Source organism: Cryptomeria japonica, chromosome 2, assembly GCF_030272615.1.
Source record: "Cryptomeria japonica chromosome 2, Sugi_1.0, whole genome shotgun sequence".
Classification (NCBI taxonomy): Eukaryota; Viridiplantae; Streptophyta; class Pinopsida; order Cupressales; family Cupressaceae; genus Cryptomeria; species Cryptomeria japonica.
The window spans coordinates 670,684,151-670,697,578 of NC_081406.1; the positions used below are offsets into that span (position 1 = coordinate 670,684,151).

A 13,428-nucleotide genomic window follows, 5' to 3' on the forward strand; every position below is an offset into this window, starting at 1 on the left:
AGTCATCGTCATCAAAATTTTCTGGGTGCCTCGATTTTTGAGCCAGCAGATCCAAATTCCGACAGCAAATTCCTTCTAGGTTTTTTGCAAGGATTTTTGGGTTGTCTTCGGATTTTTCTGGGTCAGCCGAAATTTTTTTCTTGAAATTCGTGCCAGCCGTACTTCATTTTTTGAAGTATGTACCTGTATCTGCCTCTGTTTCTGCAGTGGGATTCAAAATTTTTGAATTCTGTGCCAGCGCCTCTTCTCAGTTTTTTTCGTTTTCAGTGCATTGGGAAACGTGCAAATGGCTTCTCTAACCAACCTGATGTTAGAAGGCAATCAACGCTTTAATGGCAACAATTACAACATCTGGAAACAACGTATGTTGACCATTTTCGAATATAGGCGTCTTGACCAACTTGTTTTGGGAAAAGAGCTCAGTCCTGGTACACCTGGTGCAGATCAAGATAAGTTTGATGAACGTAATCGGGAGGCAGTTATGCTTCTCAAACTCTCTGTGACTGATGATCAGTTACTGCAGATTCCTTCCGGCAACATAGCTTCCAACATCTGGAAGCATCTGAAGGAATTGCATGAGACATCCGACAAGAGCTCAGCATTTTTTCTGAAGAATCAACTGTTCTCCATCATGATGGACGAACGCATGTCCTTACAGGAACACCTCACAAGGATCAAGGACATTCGAGATCAGCTCGAAGCTATTGGTCGGACTATGGAGGAAGAAGACATGATAGTAATCACTCTGAAAAGTCTTCCGAAATCGTATGAACACTTCTTTGAGACCCTCAATATTACTTCAACTAATGTTGACCTGAAGTTTTCAGAATTGTGCACCAAACTTCTACAGCAGGATTGCTGGAAACAATAGTTTGGTAGTAGTACTACGTCAGCCTCCTCGGAAAATGCCTTTACAGCCAAATCCTTTCACAAGGATAAAGGCAAATTTCAGTCCTCTCAGCCTTTTCAGCAGAAAGGCTCTTCTTAGACACAAGTTGATGCTAAGAAGAAGAATGTGCAGTGCAATTACTGTCACAAGTACGGCCACATGAAGAAAGATTGCTGTCAGAGGTTCGCATCTGAACAAAAGAAGCAGGGAGGGTCACACCAGAAGGCGCATGTTGCCGAACATTCCAAGCAGAAGGAGTCTGCCTTTTATGCCTTTATGGCTAAGAGGTCTTCAGATCATGCCAGGTCTTCTGCTTGGTACATCGACTCTGGTGCGTCACGTCACTTTTCTCATCGGCGTGACTGGTTTACAGACTTCTCATCTTTCAGTGATTCCGTTGTATTCAACGGAGGTGAGGAGTTTACAGTTGTTGGCAGAGGCACTGTTCAGATACAGTCTGGTGGCAAGAATCTCATCTTCCTGAATGTGTACTATGTTCCTGGTATGGAACTTAACCTGCTCTCTGTCAGTCAGATTATGAGGAATTCTCCTCAGCTAGATGTGGTGTTCAATGCTCACAAGTGTTCCATCATTGATCGGGAGACTCGTCTTATTGTTGTTGTTGGTCTAGAGGATCATGGCCTATAAAGGCTTCTTGACACTGGTGATTCTCCTGAAGTGGCTCTGGCAGCTCGTGTTTCCCCTCTCAGCACTTTGTGGCATCAGAGATATGGACATCTCAACATTCAGTATCTCTCTCAACTATCTTGGGAGGGACTTGTTTTAGGGTTACCTGATATTCAAACTCAGCATCTTGGAGTATGTGGCACTTGTCAAGCTGGCAAACAACATCGGACTTCATTCACACATGGAGAGTCTTGGCACGCATCTAAGGTACTTCAATTACTTCATGCTGATATTTGTGGTCCTATGAAAACATCTTCTGTTACTGGTTGCAAATACTTTTTGCTTATTGTAGATGATTTTAGTAGAAAGATGTGGGTGTACTTTCTTTAACACAAATCAGATGTATTTAGTATCTTTCAGAAGTTTAAGTCCTTAGTTGAAAAAGAGTCTGGATGTAGCATCATTACTCTTAGGACAAATAACGGGGGGGGGGGGGGGGGAATTTTGTTCTTCTGCATTCTCCAACTTCTGTGATACCCATGGCATCAAATGCCAATTGACTACACCCTACACTCCTCAGCAAAACAGTGTTGTCGAGCATCGCAATCGTATGGTTGTTGAGATGGCTCGCTCAATGTTACAACACAGGAGTGTTTTGAATAAGTATTGGGCTGAAGCAGTGTTTACTGCTGTCTACCTCCTTAACCGTTCCCCTACTCAGGCTGTTAAGGGGAAGACTCCAGAAGAGGTTTGGTTTGGTCGGAAGCCTAAGATCAGCCACCTGAAGGTTTTTGGCTCTGTTGCCTATGTTTGGATTCCAGATGCTAAGCGCTCCAAGTTGGATTCCAAAAGTCAGAAACTCATGATGACAGGATACAGTGATCACCATAAGGCCTACAAACTGATAGATATAGACACTGAACATCTTATCTTCAGTCGTGATGTTTTATTTGATGAAGACAGAGGATTCTTTTAGTCCCCGTCTTCTGAGCAGTGTTCTAAGGATCAGCCTCATAGTGTTCTTCTTCCATTAGGTTCGCCTGATGAGCGGGATGATGCAGAATCCATTTTTGATGATGCACTACCTGAGTTCCCTCTAGAGAATAATCCTTCTCCTACTACTCCTGTTCCTGATCCTGAGCCTCTTCCACCTCCTCCAGATGTTAGCACTTCTACTCTCCGGCCTAAATGGTGGGCCAAGACCATTGGTGATCTCAGGGATACTGAGCTCATTGAGGGTAGAACCTCCCGTAATAAGAGCAAACAACAACATACAGTCAGTTTTGCTCTCATGGCTAACATACACAGTGTTTTTGAGCCTCAGACATATTCAGAGGCTAAAGGTATACTTGAGTGGGAACAGGCTATGGAAGCTGAGTTCTAGAGTCTTCAGAAGAATCACACTTGGGCCCTTTCCGATCTTCCTTCAAGGAAGAAGCCCATTAGCTGCAAATGGGTGTACAAAGTAAAATACAAAGCTGATGGAACCCTAGACAAGTATAAGGCTCGTCTTGTTGCTTGTGGGTTCTCACAGAAAGAAGGCATTGACTAAGAGGAGACTTTTGCTCCTACAGCCAAAATGAGTACCATACGGCTCGTTCTTGCCTTGGCAGCCTAGTTCAGTTGGAAAGTCCATCAGATGGATGTCAAGAGTGCTTTTTTGAATGGTGACTTATAGGAAGAAGTCTACATGACGCAACCCCCAGGATTCAAGGTTGTTGGTCAAGAACAGAAGGTCTGCAGACTAGTCAAAGCACTCTATGGTCTGAAACAAGCTCCTCAGGCTTGGTACATGAAAATTGATAAGTACCTGACAGATCATGGTTTTTAGTGGAGTCCATCTGATGCAAACCTGTATATCAAGCATACTAGTAATGATGTTCTGTTTGTGGTTGTCTATGTGGATGACTTAATCATTACTGGCAGTTCAGCACACTTGATCACTGGGATCAAACAGTGATTTGTGCCGCACCTTTGATATGACAAATTTGGGACTTCTACATTACTGCTTAGGAGTTGAAGTCTGGCAGACTAAGAACAGTATCTTTCTCTCTTAGTCCAAGTATGCTAGAAGTCTTGTGGACAGGTTCAGAATGCAGGATTGCAAACCTACCTCTACTCCTATGGAACCCGGGCTCAAACTTTCAGCTCAGTCATCTTCACCAATTGTGGATGAATCTTTGTTCAGGCAACTAGTGGGAAGCCTCATCTATCTTACTGCCACTAGACCTGACATCAGTTTTGCAATGAGCTACATTTCACGCTTCATGACAGCTCCCAAGGTTAATCATTGGATAGCAGCGAAGCGTGTGCTGCGTTATGTGAGTGGCACTCCTGATCATGGACTTCTGTACACTCGAAGTTCTGATCCTACACTCAGTGGTTCCACAGATTCTGACTGGGCAGGTTCGATTGATGACCATAAATCTACAGCAGGGTATGTGTTTAGGTTGGGATTTGGTGCTGTCACATGGACTAGTAAGAAGCAGCAGGCAGTGGCTCTCTCCTCGACAGAAGCAGAGTATCGGGGAGCAGTTAAGGCATCTTGTGAGGCGGTTTGGCTTCGACGAATGCTTGCAGATATGCATGTCTCCCAAGCAGGTCCAACTCCCTTGTTCTGTGATAATCAGGGAGAGCTCAAACTTGCCAAGAATCCAGTCTTCCATGAAAGAACCAAGCATGTGGAAACTCATTGTCACTATATTCGACAGCTGGTTGAAGACGGATCTATCCAGTTGCTGTATGTTCCTACCTTGGAGCAGCCAGCAGACATCTTCACCAAGCCCCTTGGTCCTAATAAATTTGTAAAATTCAGGGGGTCTATAGGTGTAGTTAATAGATTGAGCATTAAGGGAGGGTATTAGAATATTAAAATAATGTTAATTTTAGTATTAATGCTCAATAGTGTATATTCTATTTTAGTAAGATCTTCTACGATCTTCTCAGCAGTTTCTTATTAGAAACTTGCTATTCTTGTAAATACTCTTGTATTATTTATGAGCGTCTTGCTCATTCTGTAAATCAATCAATTCTTTGAAATCCATTGCGTGTCTCGCACTGTTTTAAAACTCAGGTGTACTGAATCAGGGATAGAAAATTGGTGAACTGACAACATAGATTATAAACAAAAAGAACAGCTCCTAATGTATAAATAACAACATAAACATCCCTTATTTCTTACCAGCTTTTCTATCTGACAAGTCAGCCAAAATAACATAATTAAGTTGCAAGGAGACATAAATGAAAATTTTCACATTATAATGCATAAGAATATACAAATTTTTCATATAAATCATTATGCTATACAGTCAATTGGTGTTATTTTAAAAATTGATAGCTGCTACCATTTTTTGTTGCCACTGTGTTTCCTGTTCTTTTCCTAAGTTCCAATTTTGTATAAATTACATAGAAGAATTTATCAGTTTCTAATCCCTGTGCCCCTTACCATCATTATTTCATGTTTCTCCTATTTTGGTTACATAAGTCCCAATTATAAACACTCAACTGATTTATCAAAGCTGTTGAAAAGGAATAAATATAAAGGTTATGCACCAACATTCTAAAATATTACATGAAACACCAGCATTTTATGTAGAAAACAATAGACAAATGTCAAAAGAAATATCATCTGGATTTCAATTAGGGCAAAAGTTCTACCACAGAATTCCATCTGGAAGTTGAGGCAGGGTGACATTCTCTGGAGATTGCTGAGAATTAAAAGCAATGTACAAGTCCCAAGAAGTAGATATCTGTTCACTTTCGTTCTCTTCAGGTTTTATACTGACAGCAATAAAAGAGCTGCAAAAAATCAAATGCATCCATCATATAGTTAGCTTCTTGATTTCTTTCAGAATTTTAGTTAGTGGTATCTAGCATATAGTATATACTGATCCGGTTTATGAAGTCAAATGCACAATGAAGAAATATGGGTGCATGTTTTGATTTTAGACATTTAGCAGTTATTGCTACAATTATTTCATCCTCCTAGCTGATTTCAATCAAATTAACTAAAATATTTTGGTTTGATTAACATATTTTTTGTTGAATATTGTGAATATCTAGAATTTTGACAAGAAGCTGACTCACAAAATGGGAGTAAGAAACCAAAAGGCATATAAGGTGGATGTTTTGAAAAATGTGTGTGCTTCAAACTTATTGTCACAAAAGTTTTAGTATTTAGGTAGCCCTGTTTGCAGTGTACTATATTGAATAAACTGCATATGAGAATTAGTGTCCATATTGTTATAAGAGTTATTATTTTTACTTTTTCCATTCTTTTCATGCAAAAATATTTAACTAAAGCAGTTATTAAACATCTATTGAGTCTTTTGTAAAATGCTAACTCTACTCTTTCACTATCTTCCATAGACAGTGAATGATTCAGCTATACTAAGACATAAAAGTTTCACAAAATCCTATAAATATGTTTCCCTACAAAGAATTGTAAGGAGATTTTCTTTTTCTTCTCAATATAGTGCAAGAAAGAACTATTCAAAAGTTTCAAGCAGTTAGGTTAAGTAACAATTGAATAGTTGAAATAAATTGTTGTTGACTTACATTGTCATTCTTTATAGAATCTTGGTGAGGGGATGTTTCTCCCAAGTCCCCCTCCTGAAAATGCCTAGATTTGTCTTTTGGGGCAAGATGGGAGATGGGGCATCCTCGTGGAACAAGGAATATAAAATCTGACTTGCAAGACACGACTATTATTAATCTAGTGCTTGTATTTGAAGCAAAAACATAGCAAAGAAGTCATCTCATTGATGATTCCTCTGGCCATGGGCATTCGGTGGTTAATGGGTATGGTTCTCAAAGTGCGCCTGGAGGGAAGTCGTTCAAGGACGTGCTGGTGGAGAAGCGGATGCTTCTAGAGAGCACAGATTTCATTCTGCAAACTCCAGAACCTTGCGGTGAAGATGGCGGAGCAAGAGGTAAGTGCCCTACCTCCGAGAAACTCACTATTAAACCTAATGAACATATGTTTAAGGCTATATTAGATGAAAAGAATAGGCTTAGAGATTATGCAATCTTTCTTGCTGCGTTGGATACAAATAAGTTGCCCTCTCACAATTACATGAACTCTTGGCTTCAGACTGTTTGGGTTAAGAAATTCGGTTTTGCCTTTTCCTTTTGTAGGATGGTTCAAAGGGGCTTGTTTATTATTTTCTTTAAAAACCCTAATAACCAAAAAGAAGTTGTTAAGAGGCAGTTTTGGAACATTGGTCAAGGATGCTTTAGGGCCCTAGTTTGGTCTCCAGATGCTAATTGTAATGAGGTGCTTGCTCTCTCGTGCCCTAGATGGGTCTCTATACACAATGTGCCCCCATATCTCTGGCACTTTATCCCTAAAGCCATGGAAAATCTGGGCAATGTTTTAAGAATGGATGATTCCTCCTCTTTGTTACTGCATCTTGATGCTAGGCTTTTGCTTTCCATTAACCCAAGGAAGGATTTACCTAATGAGATTGTCTTTGAGCTTGGTGACAAATCAATCTCGTGTTTGTTGAAATTTTTGGGAGGTATCAATGCCTGCTTTCTCTGCAGAATGGAAGGTCACTTGAGAAAGAATTGCCCTCTTTTGAGAGGTAAAAAGAACAATCCCCCCTCTGCACCTATTAGCAACCCCCTTGATTGTCCCCGTTCCGCTGGCCCTGCCACGTCTTCTCCTTTTGTTGTTAATTTTGCCCCCACCGCTGCTTCTTCCTTTGCGCCTACGTCTCTTGGTGTTTCCTCCTCTCCTCTTTTGACTTTTGTTCCCATCGCCCATGATTCTACTTCTTGCCCTAGTGACTCGCAGAACCTTGAGGGTCGGCCCGTGCACAAAACCCTGAATGCTCAACAATGTACCTTTCTGAAGATTACGAATATTTCTGTCGTGAAGAAGAGAATTGATAAGTTATTATACAGTAATGTGGATCAGATTAGTGACTTACCTCAAAATTGCTCCTTTGGCAAGGATGTGAGTGCAGCCATGGACGACTTGGCCTCCAACAATGGTAGTTGTGAAGAAATGCTTGTTAAGGGGGTGGCACTTGTGGATTAACAAGGGTCTCGTGCACTGTCCTTGGAGAGATTAACAAGGGTAGAGATGGGGAGTTCTTTGTTATTAAGAAAGCTTATGATGCTAGGGTCCCTCTAATTGATGTTATTCTTAATGCTGAACCCTCAAGTACCCCCCCCCCCCCCCCCCCTCCTTTCAGACTTCCCTCCAAGCCTACCCTTGTTGTAGACAATTCTGGTCATGACATCACTCATACCCCATGGTAGGGAAGTAAAGGGGTATTTGGATGGAGAAGGGGAGATTATATGTGATACTAATAAGGACAGACCTGAGGAGGGGAATGAATGGGCCATAGTCCCCTATAATGGAGCAGCTGCAAAGGAAGATTTAGAGGATGTCATGGTAGAGTTTGGTTCTAGAGAGGCCAAAGCCAAAAGGAAGAAACACACCAAGGATAATAGGAAAATTTTAACCCCCCCCTTCGGATAGATCAAATGTTTGAGTTCAAGAGAAAGAGGGGTAGACCCTCTAGGCCCACAACAAAGAAGTTTGATAGACTACCCCATAGTAACCAATTGCCCAAATGCTACAAAACATTTAGGGCTCCAACAGACACCTCTCCTTAAAGTTCTCAATGTATCTAAACTGTGTTTCTTGGAATGTAAGGGGCTTGGAGTCCCCGGACAGGAAGCATGTGGTTAAGAGATTCTTGAAGATGCATAAGAATGTTGATATCCTATTGCTTCAAGAAATCAAAGCTGTACAATTTTCTCTTGATATAAACCTGAAATGTATTTGGAGGGATTCAAAGCATTTGTTGTCGGCAATAATCATTATGTTATGTTGTCATATTATGTTTATGTTGTCGTCGGTAATAATGAGTTACGGCAATCAGTTAGTTAGTCGTCCCGAAGGGCAATTGGACGCGACGGTTGGTCGGTTGGTCGCACCCCTTCGGGTATTATATATTGCGTACCTTTCCTTCATAGTGGCATTATAATAGTCGTATCAGCTGTAATGTTATAAGCACTTGATGTACATGGACTGTTGAATTAATACAGAGACTGGTTATTTAATATATTTCCATTATGTTTTGTGCATTTACTTTCTGCGTTTAATCGTTTACCGTACGTGGCAAACATTTGGCGCCGTTGCCTAGACGTACTCGGGAACGGAAGATGCGGATGGTGCACGCACACGATGGGCCTACCCGTTGGTGAGGTAAACCCAGAGGCCGACGACACCCGAACAAAACTTTACACAGGAGAAGACAACGCAACGAGAGAATTCTCAATTCTGCTCCGATAGCCATCTAGACCTACGTTCGACGATAGGCGACGGAGGCGGAAATCCCACCAAGTGCCGTGTGGACAGCGTTGGAGGTGCGGGATGGCACCAAACCAAGAAGGAATTGAACCTTGAATCTTCTATATTCAAATAAAAGTGTCATTGACACGAGTTGTATGTGAGGAAATGTATTACGAATTATGGAAATGTACGGCAATTAATGCCCAATCTATTGAATAAAGATAGAAATAAAAAAGCAGAAACAGATGAGTGGGAGGCCGCGTAGAGGGCCTTGATTCTGGAGCAGCGAGTAGAACGGAGACGGAGGCTGAGGCAACTTGCCGAAGGATGACCTGCCGAAGGGTGGCCCGAGGGGAACCAAGGAGGTGCCACGGAGGGTGCAGAAGCCGACGGAAATTTCTATGCGTCGCCAAAACACCGTAGGGTGCGGAGCCACGAAGAGTTTCTGGAGGAAACAAGGTTAAGGAGAGATCTAGTCGAAGAGACCCAGGATCGGTTCAGAAACTTATCCCTTACACCACAAAGTGAGGATCACCAAAGGGAGCCAGGAGTGGGCGTGGGTGACAACGAAGGGGAGGATAACCATACGGTACGTGCCACACTCGGCAGGCAAAACACCGTACCTCTAGTCACCCATGCAGGACACACCACCGGCATCGGAGGGACCGAAGGGAGCGGTGCAAGGGCCCAGACACAGCCACAGCCACCTCCAGGAAGACGACCCCCATCAATGGGGAGTAAACAGAAACTGCCGAAGTTCAATGGTGACGGGAAGGAAGATCCCGTCTGCCATTGTCGAACGTGCGAAACGATATGGTCAGCGAACGGTGTTACCAACCAAGACGAATGGGTAACACAATTCCCAGCAACCTTGAGAGGAGTGGCCATAGATTGGTACTCAGATATGGACAAGGCCAAAGTCGGCACATGGCCCGACCTGAAGAAGGAGTTTGGGATACAGTTCCGCCTCTTGAGAGATGACAACGAAATAGTCGCCGAGATCTATGGAACGAAGCAGAACAAGAACGAGACTGTCCGAGCCTATAGTCGGCAGCTGAAGGAACTATTGGGAAAAATGGAGAGTCAACCAGCAGATGGGTTGAAAAAGCGATGGTTCGTGGAGGGGCAAAAGCATTCTCTCCGAAGGAAGATGAAAATCGTTCCACCTACATCGTACGAAGAGGCATACAATAGAGTGATGGATCTCGAGAGCGAGACTAAGACATCGAAGAATAAGAAGAAGGATAGCTCGTCGGAGGGGGATGACTCGTCACAGGAAAGCAACAGCGACAGCGAGGCTAGCAAACGAGTGCAAGCGCTCCAGAAAGACATGGAGCGAATGAGGAGAGAATTCAAAACAATGAGAAGCACTGGTCGGACCAAAGGGGACATATGGTGCACTGAGTGCAAAGAGGAGGGGCACACAAAGGGTACTTGCCCGAAGAAGGCATTCTACAAGATTTGCCAAGTGATGGGACACTCCACCAAGGAGTGCCCATACAACATGAAAACTCGGAATACGCAAATGAACTAGGTGCTGTTCACGAAGCAGGCCACAACGTCCGCACTAGTGGGTATGGGCCAACACGCGAACAACAATGCAACCTCAGGAGGCTACATTAAGGATCCTAACCGGTGGGGAGGACGAAACAACAATAACAACAATAACAACACAAGGAGCCGGATCCAATACGACTCCAAAGGTCGACCGATGGTACAATGCAGAGTGTGCAGCCAGTGGGGGCACTTCGCCCGAGACTGCCCGAAGGGAGAGGCCACACAATATTTGTGCAAATGGTGCAGACCGGGAGACCACGAAGACGCCACCTGCCCGAAGTCTGGCGTCAACTTGCTTAATGTCGAGGATACCAAAGAAGAGGAAGTGTTGGTCGTAACCCGCGCCCAAGCCAGACACGCAATGTGCCCAGGCCCGGACATGGAGAAGCGAAGGGCACAGGAAGCACGGGAAGAAATTGAGAAAGAGATACGAGAAAGGGCGAAGGCGAAGGGTACGGCGAGTACTTCCAGCCAACCGAAGGCAGAGGATGCTATACTAAATCAAATTTTAAAATTAAAACTGGAGGTGCCTGTGAAGGTACACGACCTCCTCCAGACGATGCCTCAATTACGAACGGTGTTGCTAAATAATCTCTCCCAACCACGCACCAATACCAACCACCGCACAAATGTTCCTTGGAGGTCTGCAATAGACCCCATGCTGCTGGCAGTTAACACTGGAAGGAACCTAGCCATTGTGGAGATGGGTATCCTTGGCACCATCCTAACTGATACCATCGTCGATGGTGGATCAGGAGTGAATGTTCTTCCAGAAGAAACCTGGCGGAAGCTGGGGAAGTCGACGTTGTGGCCATCTACATTCAATCTGCTGGGAGCAGATCAACATGGAATCAAACCCATCAGGACACTGATGGGCCAACAAGTTACCATTGGAACGCAACCCTTTATACTGGACTTCGTGGTAATCCCACTAAAGAAAAAAGGGTATGATGCGATCTTAGGGAGAGGGTGGCTAGTGGCAGCCAGGGCCACCCACAACTGGAAGAAGAACACTCTATCTGTGGAGAATGGAGGAAGGAAGTTTATCATAGACCTCGAGACACAGTTGGTTAGTGAGGAACTGGCATCATCTTCGGAATCAGAGGGTGAAGGAGAAGGTGACCTGAGGATGAGACAGGGTCATTGAACGAGCTCTTCCATTGGTAGATGGAGGATTATGAAATGTTCCAGAGCTACAGGCTCGAAGTAGAGGAACCAAAGCAAGTAACAGAGGAGGTGTACTGTTGACGTGTCTGAAATCGCATTGCTGCAAACTCCATACGGCCAACGCAGAATAGAATAGCCGACTGATTATCCTACTCTCTCTTGAGATAAGGAAGTCTCTAATGCTGTTTTTCTAAGTTTGATCAAAGGAGACTACCTCAAGGTTTCTTTTGTCAGGTCTTGACTGCGGGATCTCTCAGTGGCTTGATGTGTTTATGCTGGAAACACAAGGGGGCTTACGTTTGATTGGTAATTTCATATGCGAATTCCCAGGGACCTCTTTTGGTTTTCTTTCAGGTGATGTTGATTTATTTGAAGCTGACTTAGCAAGACTGGATTTCTAAAAAAAGGATAAAATTGGGAGGAAAGAAAGGAAGGGTAGCGAGAGAGAACAGTAAATATTAACTAGGACAACAGATTTACCCAAGCAGACAGACACCTCCAGGAAACCAGGTTAAGCATCATCAGTCATTCAGACACAATGTTTGCATAAACTTAGTGCAATCTTCAAAGGAGAAACCAGATTTTCATATTACCAAATACAATATTAGAACTTCTATATTCATGATACGTGTACTTTTGATAATCGAACTGAATCATAAAATAGCCCAGATTAACCATGCAGAAAGGAAAAAAAGCAATCAGCTATCCTCTAATGGTATGGACTGTGGAGATTCTATCAGATGCTTGGTAAGAACTGCTGTGTAAAATGAACAGACATAATTAAAAGCTTTCTAATTTAAATGAAGAAGGAGACCATGCACTCACAAGGAAATTTGAAGGTAATTTCAATCCATTGTATTAATTCCTGCAAAATTTCTTCAGAGCTTTCGCAACAATTCAAGAACTTCCTCCTGAATGAGGGAAAACCAGTCCCCTTAAATAGGTTTCCAAAAATGGATGAATGGCCAAGATCTAATCTAAACAAGTGGCCCAGATTCATCCTTACAAAAGGAGGGACCCACACTCATAAATAGGGAGATAAATATCTACAATTACTCAAAAGGAGCAATAACTACCAAAGGATAATTACAACTTTGAAATAATCCAAAAAGGGGAGGTGCACAAAAAACTTTACAATATGTTGACCAAAAGTCAACTGTCACCCTTTTGGGACAAAAGTGCACTTTTTAAGACTTGGGGGGAAAAAAGCATTTTTGAGAAACTGCTTTCTCTATTCTGGTTTCACATTCCTTTTGCAGAAACTGGTCTTCGCCATGCAGGTATTCTCGCCATAAATCACGACCTGCTGCTCGTTCCTCGCGGACATATTCCTGAAACTTGATGCATAATTGGAAGAGGGGATTAAAAGGGGGCATGGGAGGGTGGCGAATTTTGTATTGCATGCCTTCGAGATACTGGTCCACGTGCCTTAAACCGTCCTTCCAGCTGGAGCGATTACGCTCGAAGCATAATATGTCTGAATGGAACTGACCAGCAAAACTTAAGTCTTCAATGGAATAAGAAGCCTTATCTGCTCCCAATCTTCCCTCCCAATCCGGCCGGATTACACTGTCGGACAGGTCATTTATCCACCCCGAAACCATTGATCGGAGGATGGTCTTGCCTAGTTCTTGCATGTTCCCCAGAATCGCCTCACACGCGTCATTTTCTTTGTCAATAATTTCCTGGGCATCGTTCTTCATGGTGACGGTCCAATACCATTCCTTGAGAACACTGATGCTATGGGGACTCAAGATGTCAGGCAGTGTGGGAATTTGTGTATGTGTCCAGAAAAGAGCTCTTAGGAGGGGAAGGGTAGAGGCCGCTACTTCATGCATGTGAAGGGATTCTCTCTTTACTTCCAACAACCTGACGAGAG

At 43.2% G+C, this 13,428-nt stretch overlaps 1 protein-coding gene across 3 annotated transcripts in view; it reads right to left on the bottom strand.

The window, feature by feature from the left end:
• Positions 1–13,428, bottom strand: part of LOC131034013 (isoamylase 2, chloroplastic) — a 374,673-nt gene that overhangs the window by 36,758 nt on the left and 324,487 nt on the right. For all 3 annotated transcript variants that reach the window (XM_057965350.2, XM_057965347.2, XM_057965346.2), the window contains one exon: positions 5,174–5,314. In XM_057965350.2, the coding sequence (XP_057821333.2) occupies positions 5,174–5,314 (141 nt within the window). The remainder of the gene's footprint in view (positions 1–5,173; positions 5,315–13,428) is intronic.